We start from the raw sequence: 19,954 nt of genomic DNA on the forward strand, positions 1-19,954 counted from the left end.
TCGCCGCGCTCCCCACCCCCCCCTCGCCGCGCTCCCCACCCCCCCCTCGCCGCGCTCCCCACCCCCCCCTCGCCGCGCTCCCCACCCCCCCCTCGCCGCGCTCCCCACCCCCCCCCTCGCCGCGCTCCCCACCCCCCCCTCGCCGCGCTCCCCACCCCCCCCTCGCCGCGCTCCCCACCCCCCCCTCGCCGCGCTCCCCACCCCCCCCTCGCCGCGCTCCCCACCCCCCCCTCGCCGCGCTCCCCACCCCCACCTCGCCGCGCTCCCCACCCCCCCCTCGCCGCGCTCCCCACCCCCCCCTCGCCGCGCTCCCCACCCCTCCCTCGCCGCGCTCCCCACCCCCCCCTCGCCGCGCTCCCCACCCCCCCCTCGCCGCGCTCCCCACCCCCCCCTCGCCGCGCTCCCCACCCCCCCCCTCGCCGCGCTCCCCACCGTATAGAGTGACCTGCTCTTTATAGTTCCCTTTCACCACTAGTTGGCGTCAGGCTCCTGCACAGTTTTCCCAGTTAAAAAATCTTTTGAAAGGAAATGTTTTGTCCTCAACTACTTCCTGTGGGAGTGAATTCCACACATTCCCCACCCTCTGGGTGAAGAAATCTCTCCTCACCTCAGTTCTAAAAGGTTTACCCCTTATCCTCAAACTCTGACCCCTAGTTCTGGGCTCCCCCCACCATCAGGAACATTCTTTCTGAATCTACCCTGTCTAACCCTGTTAGAATTTTATACGTTTCTATCAGATTCCCTCTCACTCTTCTAAACTCCAGTGAATATAATCCTAACCCACTCAGTCTCTCCTCATATGACAGACCTGCCATCCCAGGAATCAGCCTGGTAAACCTTCACTGTGCTCCCTCTATAGCAAGGAACATCCTTCCTCAGATAAGGAGACCAAAACTGTACACAATATTCCAGGTGTGGCCTCACCAACGCCCTGTACAATTGCAGTAAAACATCCCTATACCTATACTCAAATCCTCTCGCTCTGAACATACCATTTACCTTCTTCACTGCCTTCTGTACCTGTGCGCTTACTCTCAGTGACTGATACACGAGGACACCAAGGTCACATTGAGTATCTGCCTCTCTCAATTTCCACCCATTCCAGTAATAATCTGTCTATGATTTGACCAGTTGGACTCTATCAGCCTCCGGGCTGGACTAACACCTTCTGTGTTTCAGGTGACCGTGGGTCGTGGGCTTGACGTAACTCACAGGCTATTGGCCAGGAACTGCCCCCTGATGATCTCACGCAATCATTGTTCATTTCGGGTCAGCCCAGAGAGGCAGTGCACTGTTACCGACAACCAGGTAAACCTGCAAGGCTCCATCTGCTTATCCCCAGGCTCACTGTCTCACTGCGAGGCTCCATCTCCCTGTCCCCAGGCCCACCGCCTCACTGCGAGGCTCCATCTCCCTGTCCCCAGGCCCACCGCCTCACTGCGAGGCTCCATCTCCCTGTCCCCAGGCCCACCGCCTCACTGCGAGGCTCCATCTCCCTGTCCCCAGGCTCACTGTCTCACTGTGAGGCTCCATCTCCCTGTCCCCAGGCTCACTGTCTCACTGTGAGGCTCCATCTCCCTGTCCCCAGGCTCACCGCCTCACTGCGAGGCTCCATCTCCCTGTCCCCAGGCCCACTGCCTCACTGTGAGGCTCCATCTCCCTGTCCCCAGGCCCACTGCCTCACTGCGAGGCTCCATCTGCTTATCCCCAGGCTCACTGTCTCACTGCGAGGCTCCATCTGCTTATCCCCAGGCTCACCGCCTCACTGCGAGGCTCCATCTCCCTGTCCCCAGGTTCACTGTCTCACTGCGAGGCTCCATCTCCCTGTCCCCAGGCCCACTGCCTCACTGTGAGGCTCCATCTCCCTGTCCCCAGGCTCACCGCCTCACTGCGAGGCTCCATCTCCCTGTCCCCAGGCTCACTGTCTCACTGCGAGGCTCCATCTCCCTGTCCCCAGGCTCACTGTCTCACTGCAAGGCTCCATCTCCCTGTCCCCAGGCCCACTGTCTCACTGCGAGGCTCCATCTCCCTGTCCCCAGGCTCACTGTCTCACTGTGAGGCTCCATCTCCCTGTCCCCAGGCTCACTGTCTCACTGCGAGGCTCCATCTCCCTGTCCCCAGGCCCACCGCCTCACTGCGAGGCTCCATCTCCCTGTCCCCAGGTTCACTGTCTCACTGCGAGGCTCCATCTCCCTGTCCCCAGGCTCACTGTCTCACTGCGAGGCTCCATCTGCTTATCCCCAGGCTCACTGCCTCACTGCAAGGCTCCATCTCCCTGTCCCCAGGCTCACTGTCTCACTGCGAGGCTCCATCTCCCTGTCCCCAGGCCCACTGTCTCACTGCGAGGCTCCATCTCCCTGTCCCCAGGCTCACTGTCTCACTGCGAGGCTCCATCTCCCTGTCCCCAGGCCCACTGTCTCACTGCGAGGCTCCATCTCCCTGTCCCCAGGCCCACCGCCTCACTGCGAGGCTCCATCTCCCTGTCCCCAGGCCCACCGCCTCACTGCGAGGCTCCATCTCCCTGTCCCCAGGCTCACTGTCTCACTGCGAGGCTCCATCTCCCTGTCCCCAAGCCCACTGTCTCACTGCGAGGCTCCATCTCCCTGTCCCCAGGCTCACCGCCTCACTGCGAGGCTCCATCTCCCTGTCCCCAGGCTCACTGTCTCACTGTGAGGCTCCATCTCCCTGTCCCCAGGCCCACCGCCTCACTGCGAGGCTCCATCTCCCTGTCCCAGGCTCACTGTCTCACTGCGAGGCTCCATCTGCTTATCCCCAGGCTCACTGTCTCACTGCGAGGCTCCATCTCCCTGTCCCCAGGCCCACCGCCTCACTGCGAGGCTCCATCTCCCTGTCCCCAGGCTCACTGGCTCACTGTCTCACTGCGAGGCTCCATCTCCCTGTCCCCAGGCCCACTGTCTCACTGCGAGGCTCCATCTCCCTGTCCCCAGGCCCACTGTCTCACTGCGAGGCTCCATCTCCCTGTCCCCAGGCCCACCGCCTCACTGCGAGGCTCCATCTCCCTGTCCCCAGGCTCACTGTCTCACTGCGAGGCTCCATCTCCCTGTCCCCAGGCCCACCGCCTCACTGCGAGGCTCCATCTCCCTGTCCCCAGGCTCACTGGCTCACTGTCTCACTGCGAGGCTCCATCTCCCTGTCCCCAGGCCCACTGTCTCACTGCGAGGCTCCATCTCCCTGTCCCCAGGCCCACTGTCTCACTGCGAGGCTCCATCTCCCTGTCCCCAGGCTCACTGTCTCACTGCGAGGCTCCATCTCCCTGTCCCCAGGCCCACCGCCTCACTGCGAGGCTCCATCTCCCTGTCCCCAGGCCCACCGCCTCACTGCGAGGCTCCATCTCCCTGTCCCCAGGCTCACTGTCTCACTGCGAGGCTCCATCTCCCTGTCCCCAGGCTCACTGTCTCACTGCGAGGCTCCATCTCCCTGTCCCCAGGCCCACTGTCTCACTGCGAGGCTCCATCTCCCTGTCCCCAGGCCCACCGCCTCACTGCGAGGCTCCATCTCCCTGTCCCCAGGCCCACTGTCTCACTGTGAGGCTCCATCTCCCTGTCCCAGGCTCACTGTCTCACTGCGAGGCTCCATCTGCTTATCCCCAGGCTCACTGTCTCACTGCGAGGCTCCATCTCCCTGTCCCCAGGCTCACTGTCTCACTGCGAGGCTCCATCTCCCTGTCCCCAGGCTCACTGTCTCACTGCAAGGCTCCATCTCCCTGTCCCCAGGCCCACCGCCTCACTGCGAGGCTCCATCTCCCTGTCCCCAGGCCCACCGCCTCACTGCGAGGCTCCATCTGCTTATCCCCAGGCTCACTGTCTCACTGCGAGGCTCCATCGCCCTGTCCCCAGGCCCACTGTCTCACTGCGAGGCTCCATCTCCCTGTCCCCAGGCCCACCGCCTCACTGCGAGGCTCCATCTCCCTGTCCCAGGCTCACTGTCTCACTGCGAGGCTCCATCTGCTTATCCCCAGGCTCACTGTCTCACTGCGAGGCTCCATCTCCCTGTCCCCAGGCCCACTGTCTCACTGCGAGGCTCCATCTCCCTGTCCCCAGGCCCACCGCCTCACTGCGAGGCTCCATCTCCCTGTCCCCAGGCCCACCGCCTCACTGCGAGGCTCCATCTCCCTGTCCCCAGGCCCACCGCCTCACTGCGAGGCTCCATCTCCCTGTCCCCAGGCCCACCGCCTCACTGCGAGGCTCCATCTCCCTGTCCCCAGGCTCACTGTCTCACTGCGAGGCTCCATCTCCCTGTCCCCAGGCCCACCGCCTCACTGCGAGGCTCCATCTCCCTGTCCCCAGGCTCACTGTCTCACTGTGAGGCTCCATCTCCCTGTCCCCAGGCTCACTGTCTCACTGCGAGGCTCCATCTCCCTGTCCCCAGGCTCACTGTCTCACTGCAAGGCTCCATCTCCCTGTCCCCAGGCCCACCGCCTCACTGCGAGGCTCCATCTCCCTGTCCCCAGGCCCACCGCCTCACTGCGAGGCTCCATCTGCTTATCCCCAGGCTCACTGTCTCACTGCGAGGCTCCATCTCCCTGTCCCCAGGCCCACTGTCTCACTGCGAGGCTCCATCTCCCTGTCCCCAGGCCCACCGCCTCACTGCGAGGCTCCATCTCCCTGTCCCAGGCTCACTGTCTCACTGCGAGGCTCCATCTGCTTATCCCCAGGCTCACTGTCTCACTGCGAGGCTCCATCTCCCTGTCCCCAGGCCCACCGCCTCACTGCGAGGCTCCATCTCCCTGTCCCCAGGCCCACCGCCTCACTGCGAGGCTCCATCTCCCTGTCCCCAGGCCCACCGCCTCACTGCGAGGCTCCATCTCCCTGTCCCCAGGCTCACTGTCTCACTGCGAGGCTCCATCTCCCTGTCCCCAGGCCCACCGCCTCACTGCGAGGCTCCATCTCCCTGTCCCCAGGCTCACTGTCTCACTGCGAGGCTCCATCTCCCTGTCCCCAGGCTCACCGCCTCACTGCGAGGCTCCATCTCCCTGTCCCCAGGCCCACCGCCTCACTGCGAGGCTCCATCTCCCTGTCCCCAGGCCCACTGTCTCACTGCGAGGCTCCATCTCCCTGTCCCCAGGCTCACCGCCTCACTGCGAGGCTCCATCTCCCTGTCCCCAGGCTCACTGTCTCACTGCGAGGCTCCATCTCCCTGTCCCCAGGCCCACCGCCTCACTGCGAGGCTCCATCTCCCTGTCCCCAGGCCCACCGCCTCACTGCGAGGCTCCATCTCCCTGTCCCCAGGCTCACCGCCTCACTGCGAGGCTCCATCTGCTTATCCCTAGGCTCACTGTCTCACTGCGGGACCCCCCCCCCCCCACACTCACTGCGAGACCCCATCACCCGCCCCCCCCCCCCCAACTCACCGCCTCACTGCGAGACCCCATCACCCCCCCCCCACACTCACCGCCTCACTGCGAGACCCCATCACCCCCCCCCCACACTCACCGCCTCACTGCGAGACCCCCCCCACACTCACCGCCTCACTGCGAGACCCCATCACCCCCCCTCACTCACCGCCTCAGTGCGAGACCCCATCTCGCCCCCCCCCCCCCCCCCCCACACTCTCTGGGTGCCGCTGCGGGGGTGCAGCTGGGTGCCAGGCTCTGTGTGGGTGCTGTGAGGGGCTCCCCCTGCCTGTTACTTGTTGTCTTTCTGTTGTAGAGTTTGAATGGAGTTTGGGTGAATGGGAAGCGCATTGAGCCTCTGCAAGCTTACCCTCTGAGAGAAGGAGACCTGATCCAGCTGGGTGTACCACTGCACAGCAAGGAACAGGCAGAGTATCTATACCGCTTAGCATGGCAGCAGAAGGTGCTGCCACCCACAGTGGAAGAGCCAGCAATGGGAAGCAGTACAGGGAACAAGGAGGCTCGGAGAGTTAAACGCAAGCACAACCCTGACGAGACAATGGTTTCAGATGCTGAGAGTGTCCGGTCTTGTAAAACTAAACTGCAGCGAGTCTGTGACTCTCATCCGTTGTCCAGCAGCACCAGCCAGGAGGGGCAGTGTGGCATGACGGAGCGTGTGGACAGCGGGACGGAGCGTGTGGACAGCGGGACGGAGCGTGTGGACAGCGGGACGGAGCGTGTGGACAGCGGGACGGAGCGTGTGGACAGCGGGACGGTCCAAAAGGGGCAGTGCGACACAGCGGAGAGTGAAATCCCAGGTACCAGTCGTGAGGGGCAGTGTGGCACGGCAGAGAGGGAGGTGCCAGGTACCAGCTGGAGGAGAAAGGCCTTTGACCACAGGCCCGGGAGGCGGTGGGCATTGTCCGACGACCACGGTGCTGGTGCCCAGGCCCAGGAGGTGGCCAGTGGGAAGAGCTGGCAAAGCGAGGGTCCGTGTCACCGTGCTGAGGGATTGCAGAGGCAGCAGGAGGAACTGGAGGGGAACCTCGAGAGGCAGACACAAGAGCTGGAGCTGCTAAAGAAACCCTGCCAGACACAGCAACAACAACGAGAAGTAGGTCACGCGTGGGGGAGGGGGGACGGAAGAGTGGGAGGGGTACGAGCGCAGACAGGCGGGAGGGGCAGGGTGGGGAAGGGAATGCACCCCCCATCCTCCCGTATCCTCCTACATCCCTCTGCCCCTCGATAGATTCGTACAGTGTAGAAGAGGCCCTTTGGCCCATCGAGTGTGCACTGGCACATTAAAAACATCTGAATTCCCAACTAAACTCCCACCTAATCCCATCTGCCAGCACTTGGCCCATAGCTCTGAATGTTCTGATGGGCCGAGTGCTCATCCAGATACTTTTTTTAAAGGATGTGAGGCATCCCACCCCCCACCCTCCCAGGCAGCACATTCCAGACCCTCAGCACCCTCTGGGTAAAAGCGTTTTCCCACAGTCCCCCCAAGAGCTCCTGCCCCTCACCTTGAACCTATGGGAGACAGAAGAGAAGTTTGAGAACAGCACAGAAGATAAAGAGAGCACATTAAACTGTAAAGGCAGTGTCAGTAATCCTAGTACCAGACAGATCAGGCAAAAGAAAGAAAGAGAGCAAGGAAAATCCAAATTAAACTGCATTTATTTCAATACAAGAGGCCTGACAGGCAAGGCAGATGAACTCAGGGTATGGATGGGTACGTGGATCTGGGACATTCTAGTAATTACTGAAACATGGCTAAGGGAGGGACAGGACTGGCAGCTCAATGTTCCAGGGTACAGATGCTATCAGAAAGATAGAACAGGAGATAAGAGAGGCGGGTGAGTTGCGTTTTTGATTAGGGAAAGCATCATGACCGTATTGAGAGGATATATCTGAGGGGTCGTCCACTGAGTCTATATGAATAGAACTGAGAAATAAGAAGGGGGAAATCACTTTGATACGGTCGTACTATAGGCCCCAAATAGTCGGCAGGAAATTGAGGAGCAAATATGTAAGGAGATTACAGATGGCTCCAAGAAAAATAGGGTGGTGATAGTCGGAGATTTTAACTTACCCAACATTGATTAGGACAGCCATAGTATTAGAGGATTGGATGGAGAGAAATTTATTGAGTGTATTCAGGAGGAATTTCTCATTCAGTATGTGGATGGTCCGACTAGAGAGGGGGCAACACTTGACCTCCTCTTGGGAAATAGGGAAGGGCAGGTGACAGAAGTGTTAGTGAGCAATCACTTTGGGACCAGTGATCATAATTCTATTGGTTTTAAGATTACTATGAAGAATGATAGGTCTGGCCCAAAAGTTAAAATTCGAAGTTGGGACAGGGCCAATTTTGACGGTATCAGGCAGGAACTTTCCAAAAGTGAATTGGGGGAGTCTGTGGGAAGGCAAAGGGACGTCTGGTAAGTGGGAGGCTTTCAAAAGTGTGTTAACCCAGGGTTCAGGATAAACACATTCCTCTTAGAGTGAAGGGCAAGGCTGGTAGAAGTTGGGAGCTCTGGATGACTCGGGATATTGAGGCCCAGGACAAGAAGAAGAAAGAGGCACATGACATGCATAGGCAGCTGGGATCAAGTGAATCCCTTGAAGAGTATAGGGGGTGTAGGAATAGAGTTAAGAGAGAAATCAGGAGGGTAAAAAAGGGGACATGAGATTGTTTTGGCAGATAAGGAAAAGGAGAATCCAAAGAGCTTCTACAAATACATAAAGGGCAAAAGAGTAACAAGGGAGAGAGTCGGGCCTCTTAAAGATCAACAAGATCATCTATGTGTGGATCCACAAGAGATGGGTGAGATTCTAAATGAATATTTCTCATCAGTATTTGAGAAAAGCATGGATGTTAGGGAACTTGGGGAAATAAATAGTGATGTCTTGCGCAGTGTACATATTACATAAAGCGCATCAAGGTAGATAAATCCCCGGGACCTGATGAAGTGTATCCCGGGAGACTGTGGGAAGTTGGGGAGGAAACTGCACCCGTATCGATAGATACAGGTGAGGTGCCTGAAGATTGGAGAGTGGCAAACATAGAACATAGAACACTACAGCACAAACAGGCCCTTCGGCCCACAAGATGCGCCGATCACATCAACACCTACCAGACCTATCTATAACTCCCAATCCCATTAAATCCCATATACTCATCCAGAAGTCTTTTAAAAGACCCCAGCGAGTTCGCCTCCACCACCCACTGACGGCAGCCGATTCCATTCACTCACCACCCTCTGAGTGAAAAACTTACCCCTAACATCACTTCTGTACTCGCCTCCCAGCACCTTAAACCTGTGTCCCCTCGTAGCGACCATTTCAGCCCTGGGAAATAGCCTCTGAGAATCCACCCTTTCTATTCCTCTCAACATTTTATAAACCTCTATCAGGTCGCCTCTCAACCTTCGTCTCTCCAGGGAGAAGAGTCCCAGCTCCCTCAACCTATCTTCATAAGGCATGTCTCCCAATCCAGGCAACATCCTTGTAAATCTCCTCTGCACCCTCTCAATAGCTTCCACATCCTTCCTGTAGTGAGGTGACCAGAACTGCGCACAGTACTCCAAGTGGGGTCTGACAAGGGTCTTATAAAATTGCAGCATTACCTCCTGACTCCTAAACTCAATCCCTCGATTAATGAAGGCCAGTACACCATACGCCTTCTTGACCACATCCTCCACCTGCAAGGCCAATTTAAGAGTCCTATGGACCCGGACCCCAAGGTCCTTCTGCTCCTCAACACTCCTCAACCCTTGATATTGAACTATGTCCTTGATAATGTACTATGTCCCCTCGTGTTAGCCACCACCATCCGAGGTAAAAGGCTCTCACTGTCCACCCTATCCAGTCCTTTGATCATCTTGTATGCCTCAATCAGGTCACCTCGTAACCTTCTTCTCTCTAATGAAAATAACCTCAAGTCCCTCAGCCTTTCTTCATAAGACCTTCCCACCATACCAGGCAACATCCTGGTAAACCTCCTCTGCACCCTTTCCAATGCCTCCACATCTTTCTTATAATGCGGCGACCAGAACTGTACGCAATACTCCAAGTGCGGCCGCACCAGAGTTTTGTACAGTTGTAACATGACCTCATGGCTCCGAAATTCAATCCCTCTACCAATAAAAGCTAACACACCGTACGCCTTCTTAACAACCTTATCAACCTGGGTGCCAACTTTCAGGGAGCTATGCACATGTACCCCGAGATCTCTCTGCTCGTCGACACGACCAAGAGACCTTCCATTAGCCCTATATTCTGTACTCCTGTTACTCTTACCAAAGTGAATCACCTCACACTTTTCCACATTAAACTCCATCTGCCACCTCTTGGCCCAGCTCTGCAGCTTATCTATGTCTCATCCCCGCCCCCGTGGGTCCCACTCCACCCCCTGCCCCCGTGGGACCCCCTCTTCCCCCATGGGTTGTCTGCCCCCTGTGGGCCCCCACCCCTCCCCCCCCCCACCCAGCCCCACCCACCTGTGGGTCCCACTTCCCCCCGCCCAGTCCCACCCACCCACCCCATGGGTGCCCTCTGTCCCCCCTCCGCCCTCTGTCCCCCCTCCGCCCTCTGTCCCCCCTCCGCCCTCTGTCCCCCCTCCGCCCACTTTCTCTTGTCCCTAACTTTCCCCCCTCCCCTCTCTCCCTCATTCCCCCCTGTCTCTCTCTCAGCCTCCCCCTCCCCCTCTGTCTCTCAGCCTCCCCCTCCCCCCTCTGTCTCTCTCTCAGCCTCCCCCTCCCCCTCTGTCTCTCTCTCAGCCTCCCCCTCTGTCTCTCTGTCTGGTTCGAAGTGCTGTTTTGTGTGTACCAGCAGCAGGAGTTGGAGGCTGCGCTGAGCCGGCAGAGGAAGGAGCTGGAGGATATCATTCGAGCCAAAGACAGAGAACTGGAAGAGAGAAAGGTGAGAATTTGAGTGGGAGGACTGAGGGACAGAGTGTGAGGGTGTGGGCAAGTGGGGCAGAGGTTTATGGTATGTTCAGGCCAATAAAATTATATTAAAACCTCAGGCCATTCAGCCCCTCGAGTCTGTGACAGAGGAACAGGAGGAGGCCATTCAGCCCCTCGAGTCTGTGACAGAGGAACAGGAGGAGGCCATTCAGCCCCTCGAGTCTGTGATACAGGAACAGGAGGAGGCCATTCAGCCCCTCGAGTCTGTGACAGAGGAACAGGAGGAGGCCATTCAGCCCCTCGAGCCTGTGATAGAGGAACAGGAGGAGGCCATTCAGCCCCTCGAGCCTGTGATAGAGGAACAGGAGGAGGCCATTCAGCCCCTCGAGTCTGTGACAGAGGAACAGGAGGAGGCCATTCAGCCCCTCGAGTCTGTGACAGAGGAACAGGAGGAGGCCATTCAGCCCCTCGAGTCTGTGATACAGGAACAGGAGGAGACCATTCAGCCCCTCGAGTCTGTGATACAGGAACAGGAGGAGGCCATTCAGCCCCTCGAGTCTGTGACAGAGGAACAGGAGGAGGCCATTCAGCCCCTCGAGTCTGTGACAGAGGAACAGGAGGAGACCATTCAGCCCCTCGAGTCTGTGATACAGGAACAGGAGGAGGCCATTCAGCCCCTCGAGTCTGTGACAGAGGAACAGGAGGAGGCCATTCAGCCCCTCGAGTCTGTGATAGAGGAACAGGAGGAGGCCATTCAGCCCCTCGAGCCTGTGATAGAGGAACAGGAGGAGGCCATTCAGCCCCTCGAGTCTGTGACAGAGGAACAGGAGGAGGCCATTCAGCCCCTCGAGTCTGTGACAGAGGAACAGGAGGAGGCCATTCAGCCCCTCGAGTCTGTGACAGAGGAACAGGAGGAGGCCATTCAGCCCCTCGAGTCTGTGACAGAGGAACAGGAGGAGGCCATTCAGCCCCTCGAGTCTGTGACAGAGGAACAGGAGGAGGCCATTCAGCCCCTCGAGTCTGTGACAGAGGAACAAGAGGAGGCCATTCAGCCCCTCGAGTCTGTGACTCAGGAACAGAGGGAGGCCATTCAGCCCCTCGAGTCTGTGATACAGGAACAGTAGGAGGCCCTTCAGCCCCTCGAGTCTGTGACTCAGGAACAGGAGGAGGCCATTCAGCCCCTCGAGTCTGTGACAGAGGAACAGCAGAAGGTTATTCCGTGCCTTGAGTTTGTTAGCTACACCTATTAAGGTATAGGTAAACCCAGAGTGCTGTTAGGGAGGGAGTTCCAGTGAAGGAATGGTGTTATATTTCCCAGTCTAGATGGCGAGTGATGTCAGGAGCAGCCTCCAGGTGGTGATGCACAAGAATAGAAAAGATAAGAGCCAGAGTAGACCAGATGGCCTGTCAAATCTGCTCCAGTACTCACTCTCTTTAAATCCTCAATTTAAACAGCTCCTTTTGGTGGTTTTAGAATACCTATTGTCAGAAAACTCTGTTTACCAGCTTTTTTCCCAGTGCTATCAGTTTATTAAATAACATCACGTTCAGTCAAACTGCTGATTTTATTCAGTAAATTCTCATCGCAAAATGCGGTGTGTTACGTTTCGATGGCATGGATGTGTGTACTTATATACAAATAGGTTCTTATACTCCAGGTCAGGTACTACAAAGTGGCAAGCTGTCACAGTGATTCACAGTGCCAGGGACCCGGGGTAGCATGGTGACACAGTGATTCACACTGCTGTCTCACAGCGCCAGGGACCCGGGGCAGCACGGTGACACAGTGATTCACACTGCTGTCTCACAGTGCCAGGGACCCGGGGTAGCACGGTGACACAGTGATTCACACTGCTGTCTCACAGTGCCAGGGACCCGGGGCAGCACGGTGACACAGTGATTCACACTGCTGTCTCACAGCGCCAGGGACCCGGGGCAGCACGGTGACACAGTGATTCACACTGCTGTCTCACAGTGCCAGGGACCCAGGGCAGCACGGTGACACAGTGATTCACACTGCTGTCTCACAGCGCCAGGGACCCGGGGCAGCACGGTGACACAGTGATTCACACTGCTGTCTCACAGCGCCAGGGACCCGGGGCAGCACGGTGACACAGTGATTCACACTGCTGTCTCACAGTGCCAGGGACCCAGGGCAGCACGGTGACACAGTGATTCACACTGCTGCCTTACAGCGCCAGGGACCCGGGGCAGCACGGTGACACAGTGATTCACACTGCTGTCTCACAGTGCCAGGGACCCGGGGCAGCACGGTGACACAGTGATTCACACTGCTGTCTCACAGTGCCAGGGACCCGGGGTAGCACGGTGATACAGTGATTAGCACTGCTGTCTCACAGTGCCAGGGACCCGGGGCAGCACGGTGACACAGTGATTCACACTGCTGTCTCACAGTGCCAGGGACCCGGGGCAGCACGGTGACACAGTGATTCACACTGCTGTCTCACAGTGCCAGGGACCCGGGGCAGCACGGTGACACAGTGATTCAGACTGCTGTCTCACAGTGCCAGGGACCCGGGGCAGCACGGTGACACAGTGATTCACACTGCTGTCTCACAGTGCCAGGGACCCGGGGCAGCACGGAGACACAGTGATTCACACTGCTGTCTCACAGCGCCAGGGACCCGGGGCAGCACGGAGACACAGTGATTCACACTGCTGTCTCACAGCGCCAGGGACCCGGGGCAGCACGGTGACACAGTGATTCACACTGCTGTCTCACAGTGCCAGGGACCCGGGGCAGCACGGTGACACAGTGATTCACACTGCTGTCTCACAGTGCCAGGGACCCGGGGCAGCACGGTGACACAGTGATTCACACTGCTGTCTCACAGTGCCAGGGACCCGGGGCAGCACGGTGACACAGTGATTCACACTGCTGTCTCACAGCGCCAGGGACCCGGGGCAGCACGGAGACACAGTGATTCACACTGCTGTCTCACAGCGCCAGGGACCCGGGGCAGCACGGTGACACAGTGATTCACACTGCTGTCTCACAGCGCCAGGGACCTGGGTTCGATTCCCAGCTTGGGTCACTGTCTGTGCCGAGTTGTACATTCTCCTTGTGCCTGCATGTGTTTCCTCCACGTGCTCCGGTTTCCTCCCACAGTCCAAAGATGTGCGGGTTAGGTGGATTGGCCATGCTAAATTGCCCCTGAGAGTCAGAAGGACTAGCAGGGTAAATATGTGGGGTATGGGGATAGGGGCTGTGTGGGATTGTGGTCAGTGCTTATTCGATGGATCAAATACTGTAGGGATTCTATGACCCCTACAGTGAACTGAGAGCATAAATTTTGCACTTTGAACTTTGGCACAGGTAAGCATGAGATGTTCATTCCAGGTAGGATTCAAATGACCCACTAGGGAACTTTTATCAAACAAAGTTTATTTACGAATCTAGGTAACGTGTACAGTAAGAAAATTAGCAAAAACTTTTAACAATTACAAACAAGAAACAAAAATCCTGAAATTGTATAAACCTTAACTGAATGCACTGTTCCAATATAATAATCCTCCTTCTAAACATACACCTCCCCCAGGTTTAGCACAGAAAATACGGATGTTCACAAGCTTTTGCAGCTCAGCAACACCTGCTGCGAATTAGTCCTTTGGTAACAATTAAAACTCTGACTTCTCCGATCGGGAAATTCCAGCCCCTGGAGTTAGAGATAGAGTTACTGCGAGCCTCGAGGGAGCAAGCCCCCAATAGAAACCTCACTCCAGGACAGCAAGAAAAACTGCTTCCATCAAAACAGAATTCCCAGTGCCAGGGAGAGGGAGACACTGTCCCCAGCCCAGACTACCCACAACCTCCCAGTACAGAATTCCCAATACAGGGAGAGACATAAGAACATAAGAAATAGGAGCAGGAGTGGGCCATCTAGCCCCTCGAGCCTGCCCCGCCATTCAGTAAGATCATGGCTGATCTGTCGTGGCTCAGTTCCACATTCCCGCCCTCTCCCCATAACCCTTAATCCCCTTGCCTATCAAAAACCTATCAACCCACGTCTTGAATATATTTAGCGAGGCAGCCTCCACCACTTCAACGGGCAGAGAATTCCAGAGAGTCACCACCCTTTGAGTGAAGAAGTTCCTCCTCAACTCTGTTCTAAACCGCCCCCCCTTTATCCTGAGGCTGTGCCCCCTAGTCCTACTGTCCTTTCTGAGCGGGAAGAGCCTCTCCACCTCTATCCTATCCATCCCATTCACCATCTTATATGTCTCAATGAGATCTCCCCTCATTCTTCTAAACTCTAACGAGTACAAGCCTAGTTTATTCAGCCTCTCCTCATAGTTCAACCCCCTCAACTCTGGCATCAGCCTAGTAAACCTCCTCTGCACTCCCTCCAAGGCCAAAATATCCTTGCGTAAGTACGGCGCCCAAAACTGCACACAGTACTCCAGCTGCCATGATCTTATTGAATGGCGAGGCAGGCTCGAAGGGCTAGATGGCCTACTCCTGCTCCTATTTCTTATGTTCTTATGACAGCAAAGGATGACTCAAAGATTAATAAGGAGAGAAAAACAAGAGTACAAGAGAAAGCAAGCTGGAAATATAGAGGTGGATAGTAGGAGGTTCTATACAGCTTTCATTAAGAAAAGAGTTAGCAAAGTCAGCATTGATCCTATAGAAAGTGTGTCTGAGGAATTGAGAATGAAAAGTAGCACTATTCCGGTGACTTAAACAGATATTTCATAGAATCCCTACAGTGCAGAAGGAGGCCATTCAGCCCATTGAGCCTGTACCGACCATAATCCCATCTTGGCCCTATCCCCATAACTCCACCCTGCTAATCGCCCTGACACTATGGTCAATTTATCATGGCCAATCAACCTAACCCACATGTCTGTCCTCACTGCAGAGAACACAAGTAATATCCCAGAAATAGGAGTAAATCGGGAGAGGGAGGAACGAGGGAAAACTGCAATCCCCGGGGAGGTGGCCCTGAGTAAGTTGTTGGGTCTACGGGCTGACAAATCCCTGGCTTCACCCTAAAGTCGTGTAGCTGATGGGATAGTTTAAATTTTCCAAAATTCCTGGGATTCGGGGAAGGTTCCATTGGATTGGAAAATAGTAAATGAAATTCCTTTGTTGAGAAAGGAGGGGAATCACAGCAGCTGGTTCACATCTGTCACAGAGAAAGATTTTACAGATGTTCCAGTGGGGCGATGGGTAAAAATCACCCTGTAATTACACAGAGACAACACTACACACTAACACGTAATACTGAAAAACCTCAGCAACTCCCACAGCGTCTAAAGAAAGAACCATGTTTCAAATCAGGCCATCCTGGACATGGATCGGTCAGTAACTGACCATTACACATGTGGGATTGGTCAGTAACAGACTGTTAGGGGTATGGGATTGGTCAGTAACTGACCGTTACACATGTGGGATTGGTCAGTAACCGTTACACATGTGGGATTGATCAGTAACTGACCGTTACACGTGTGGGATTGGTCAGTAACCGTTACACATGTGGGATTGGTCAGTAACTGACCATTAGAGGTGTGGATTGGTCAGTGACTGACCGTTACACGTGTGGGATTGGTCAGTGACTGACCATTAGGGGTGTGGGATTGGTCAGTGACTGACCGTTAGAGGTGTGGGATTGGTCAGTGACTGACCGTTAGAGGTGTGGATTGGTCAGTAACTGACCGTTAGAGGTGTGGGATTGGTCAGTGACTGACCGTTAGAGGTGTGGATTGGTCAGTAACTGACCGTTAGAGGTGTGGGATTGGTCAGTGACTGACCGTTAGAGGTGTGGATTGGTCAGTAACTGACCGTTAGAGGTGTGGGATTGGTCAGTGACTGACCGTTAGAGGTGTGGGATTGGTCAGTGACTGACCGTTAGAGGTGTGGATTGGTCAGTAACTGACCGTTAGGGGTGTGGGATTGGTCAGTGACTGACCGTTAGAGGTGTGGATTGGTCAGTAACTGACCGTTAGGGGTGTGGGATTGGTCAGTAACTGACCGTTAGAGGTGTGGGATTGGTCAGTGACTGACCGTTAGAGGTGTGGGATTGGTCAGTTAGTGACCATTTGAGGTGTGGATTGGTCAGTTAGTGACCATTGCTGCGATATTGATGAAATTTTCTCTCTGTCTCTGAACAGGGGAAGGTACAGATGGAGGAAACTGCGGCACAGTTCACTGATGTTCTGGAGAATGAGTTACAGTGCAGTATCTGCTCTGAACACTTCATTGAGGTAGTGTTCCCATTCACCCTCCACATTCTCACTGAGTCCGGAACTGAATTCCTGAACTCCCTGCTATCCCAGCCCCTATTCTGTCACCTCCCGGCCATATCTGTGTCCTGATTTGACTGATCCTTTGTGATCTCCCTCAGCCATCTCTGAACGTTGACACCACCATCTCACAGAAGTGATGTTAGGGGTAAGTTTTTCACTCAGAGGGTGTTGAGTGAATGGAATCGGCTGCCGTCAGTGGTGGTGGAGGTGAACTCGCTGGGGTCTTTTAAAAGACTTCTGGATAAGTATATGGGGTTTTATGGGATTGGGGGTTATAGATAGGTCTATAGATTGGTAGGTGTTGATGCGATTGGTGCAACTCGTGGGCCGAAGGGCCTGTTTGTGCTGTAGTGTTCTATGTTCTCCCTCGCTCATTCTCTGCCTCTTTCTTTCTCTTATTAAGATCATAAGGCATAGGAGCAGACATAAGTCATTCGGCCCATCAACTCTGTTCCACCATTCAATGAGATTAGAACAAAGAAAATTCCAGCACAGGAACAGGCCCTTCGGCCCCTCCAAGCCTGCACCGACCATGCTGCTCCCAACTGAACTAAAACCCCCTACCCTTCCGGGGACCATATCCCTCTATTCCCATCCTATTCATGGATTTGTCCAGACGCCCCTTAAAACTCACTATCGTATCCGCTTCCACTCCCTCCCCCGGCAACGAGTTCCAGGCACCCACCCCCCTCTGTGTAAAAAATCTCCCTCGTACATCTCCTTTAAACCTTGCCCCTCGCACCTTAAACCTGTGCCCCCCCTAGTACAAAGAACAAACAAAAACAGCCCGGGAAACAGGCCCTTCGGCCCAACGAGCCCGCGCCACCATTTTAATATTACCAGTCCCCCCCTCCACCCATGACCCTTATCTAATGTTTTATGGCCATCCACATGGAGGGAAACTAATTTAGGGACAATTTATTCCTGCCAATCAGCCTAATAGCACATCTTTGGGGTGTGGGAGGAAACCGGAGAAAACCCACGCAAGCATGGGGAGAATGTGCAAACTCCCACAGACACCGACCCAAATCCATGTGTCTGCACAGCAATCAGTGATAGTCACTGAGCTGTCGTCTTGCCCAGTATCTGGTCCAGTTTAAGCACACACTAACGACATGAAGCACTAGACCAATCTCGAACAACCAAGAGCAGCCCCAGTACGACCCATCGTGTGTATGCCCCTCGTTGGACAACAAGGCGGACCGACTTAAAACCTGTGAATTAAAAGAGAAAAAACATTATTATCATACCACAACTACATTACAAGAGTAATTGACTCTTCCACCCTGGGAAAAAGCTTCTGACTATTCACTCTGTCCATGCCCCTCATCATCCTGTAGACTTCTATCAGGATCACCCCTCTGTTTCGGTTGAGATTATTAGTGTCCTAGATCAGATATTGTAAAGCTGGAGGAGACCCCAACAATTCTTTTTTATATTATTACAAATGTGAGGAAAGGGTACTTGCTCGAACAGTAATTCCATTGACAAGTTCCAACTCTTCTTATCAAAATAAGCTTGATTCATAACAGTTTAAATGTAACACTAACAACGTGAAGCAACTTCTTAACAATCCTTCAATATGAAAGGAGACTGCTCTCCTTTCTAACTTCTCATCGTTTCAGTTCCAGATCAGCAATCTTGTTGCCGATCCTTACTGATTGTGGTCTGTGAGTTAGGAAGTTCAGGATCCAGTCACAGAGGGAGGAGCCGAGGCCCAGGCCATGGAGTTTGGAGATGAGTTTTGTGGGATTTCACCCACTTTCTGTGGTCCCACCCATAACTTCCGTCCATTGTCTTTGAGTGAGCCAACTCTTTCACTTGCTCTGAATATATGTATAAAAAGCCTTGGGATTCTTCTTGACCCCGTTTGCTAAAGACATTTTATGGCCCCTTTTAACCCTCTTAATGCCACGTTAAATTTCCTCCCTACTTTCACTATATTCCACAAGGGTTTTGTCAGTTTTTAGATATCTAGACCTATCATATGCCTCCTCTTCCCTTTTAACTAAACTTATAGTTTCTCTTGTCATCCATGGTTCCTGAATCCTGCCATTTTTAGCCTTTATTTTTGTGGGGACGTGCCTGTCCTGTACTTTAAACATCTGGTCTTTAAAAGCTTCCCACATTCCAGACATGGATTTGCCCTCAAATAGCCGGTCCCAATCCACATTCCCCAGTTCCTGTCTAATTTGGATGTAGTTGGCCCTCGCCCAATTAAACACTGGATCCGAGGGCCACTCTTTTCCTTATCAATGATTACCCGAAATGTTATGGAATTATGGTCGCTGAGCCCAAAATGCTCCCCCACTGAAACATTGATCAACTGGCCTGGCTCATACCCCAATACCAAGTCTAGTATAGCTCTCTCCCTGGTTAGATTGTCAACGTACTGTATCAAAAAGCCCTCCTGGATACATGGAACTAACTGCTCTCCATCCAATCCCCTGGCTGTAAGGGAATCCCAGTCAATGTGGGGGAGGTTAAAGTCACCCACCACAACTACCCTGCTTTTTTCACACCTTTCCAGCATAAGAACATAAGAAATAGGAGCAGGAGTAGGCGATCTAGCTTTTCGAGCCTGCCCCGCCATTCAATAAGATCATGGCTGATCTGAAATGGATCAGTTCCACTTTCCCACTCTCTCCCCATAACCCTTAATTCCCTTGCCTACCAAAAACCTATCTACCCGTGACTTAAATATATTTAGCGAGGAAGCCTCCACCACTTCAACGGGCAGAGAATTCCAGAGATTCATCACCTTTGAGTGAAGAAGTTCATAGAACATAGAACACTACAGCACAAACAGGCCCTTCGGCCCACAAGTTGCGCCGATCACATCAACACCTACCAATCTATAGACCTATCTAGAACCCCCAATCCCATTAAATCCCATATACTCATCCAGAAGTCTTTTAAAAGACCCCAGCGAGTTCGCCTCCACCACCACTGACGGCAGCCGATTCCACTCACTCGCCACCCTCTGAGTGAAAAACTTACCCCTAACATCACTTCTGTACTTGCCTCCCCGCACCTTCAATCTGTGTCCTCTTGTAGCGACCATTTTAACCTGGGGAAATAGCCTCTGAGAATCCACCCTATCTATTCCTCTCAACATTTTGTAAACTTCTATCAGGTCACCTCTCAACCTTCGTCTCTCCAGGGAGAAGAGTCCCAGCTCTTGAGTTCCTCCTCAACTCCATTCTAATCTGCACCCCCTCTTATCTTGAGGCTGTGCCCTCTAGTCCTGCTATCCTTTCTGAGCGGGAAGAATCTCTCTACCTCTACCCTATCCCTTTCATTATCTTACACGTCTCTATAAGACCCCCCCTCATCCTTCTAAACTCCAACGAGTACAGACCCAGTCTATTTAGTCTCTCTTCATAGTCCAACCCCCTCATCTCCGGTATCAGCCTAG

The 19,954-nt window shown here is 54.5% G+C and overlaps 1 protein-coding gene across 1 annotated transcript in view; it reads left to right on the forward strand.

The window, feature by feature from the left end:
- Positions 1-1,131: 1,131 nt before the first annotated feature.
- The window catches only part of rnf8 (ring finger protein 8, E3 ubiquitin protein ligase), a gene marked incomplete at both ends in the record, with an annotated part of 23,254 nt that continues 4,431 nt past the window's right edge, over positions 1,132-19,954 (forward strand). The window contains 4 exons of the mRNA XM_080184965.1: positions 1,132-1,308; positions 5,670-6,467; positions 10,190-10,279; positions 16,402-16,494. Of these exons, the coding sequence (XP_080041091.1) occupies positions 1,132-1,308; positions 5,670-6,467; positions 10,190-10,279; positions 16,402-16,494 (1,158 nt within the window). The remainder of the gene's footprint in view (positions 1,309-5,669; positions 6,468-10,189; positions 10,280-16,401; positions 16,495-19,954) is intronic.

Source organism: Carcharhinus amblyrhynchos, unplaced genomic scaffold, assembly GCF_965287045.1.
Source record: "Carcharhinus amblyrhynchos unplaced genomic scaffold, sCarAmb.v2.hapA chromosome_1071, whole genome shotgun sequence".
Classification (NCBI taxonomy): domain Eukaryota; kingdom Metazoa; phylum Chordata; class Chondrichthyes; order Carcharhiniformes; family Carcharhinidae; genus Carcharhinus; species Carcharhinus amblyrhynchos.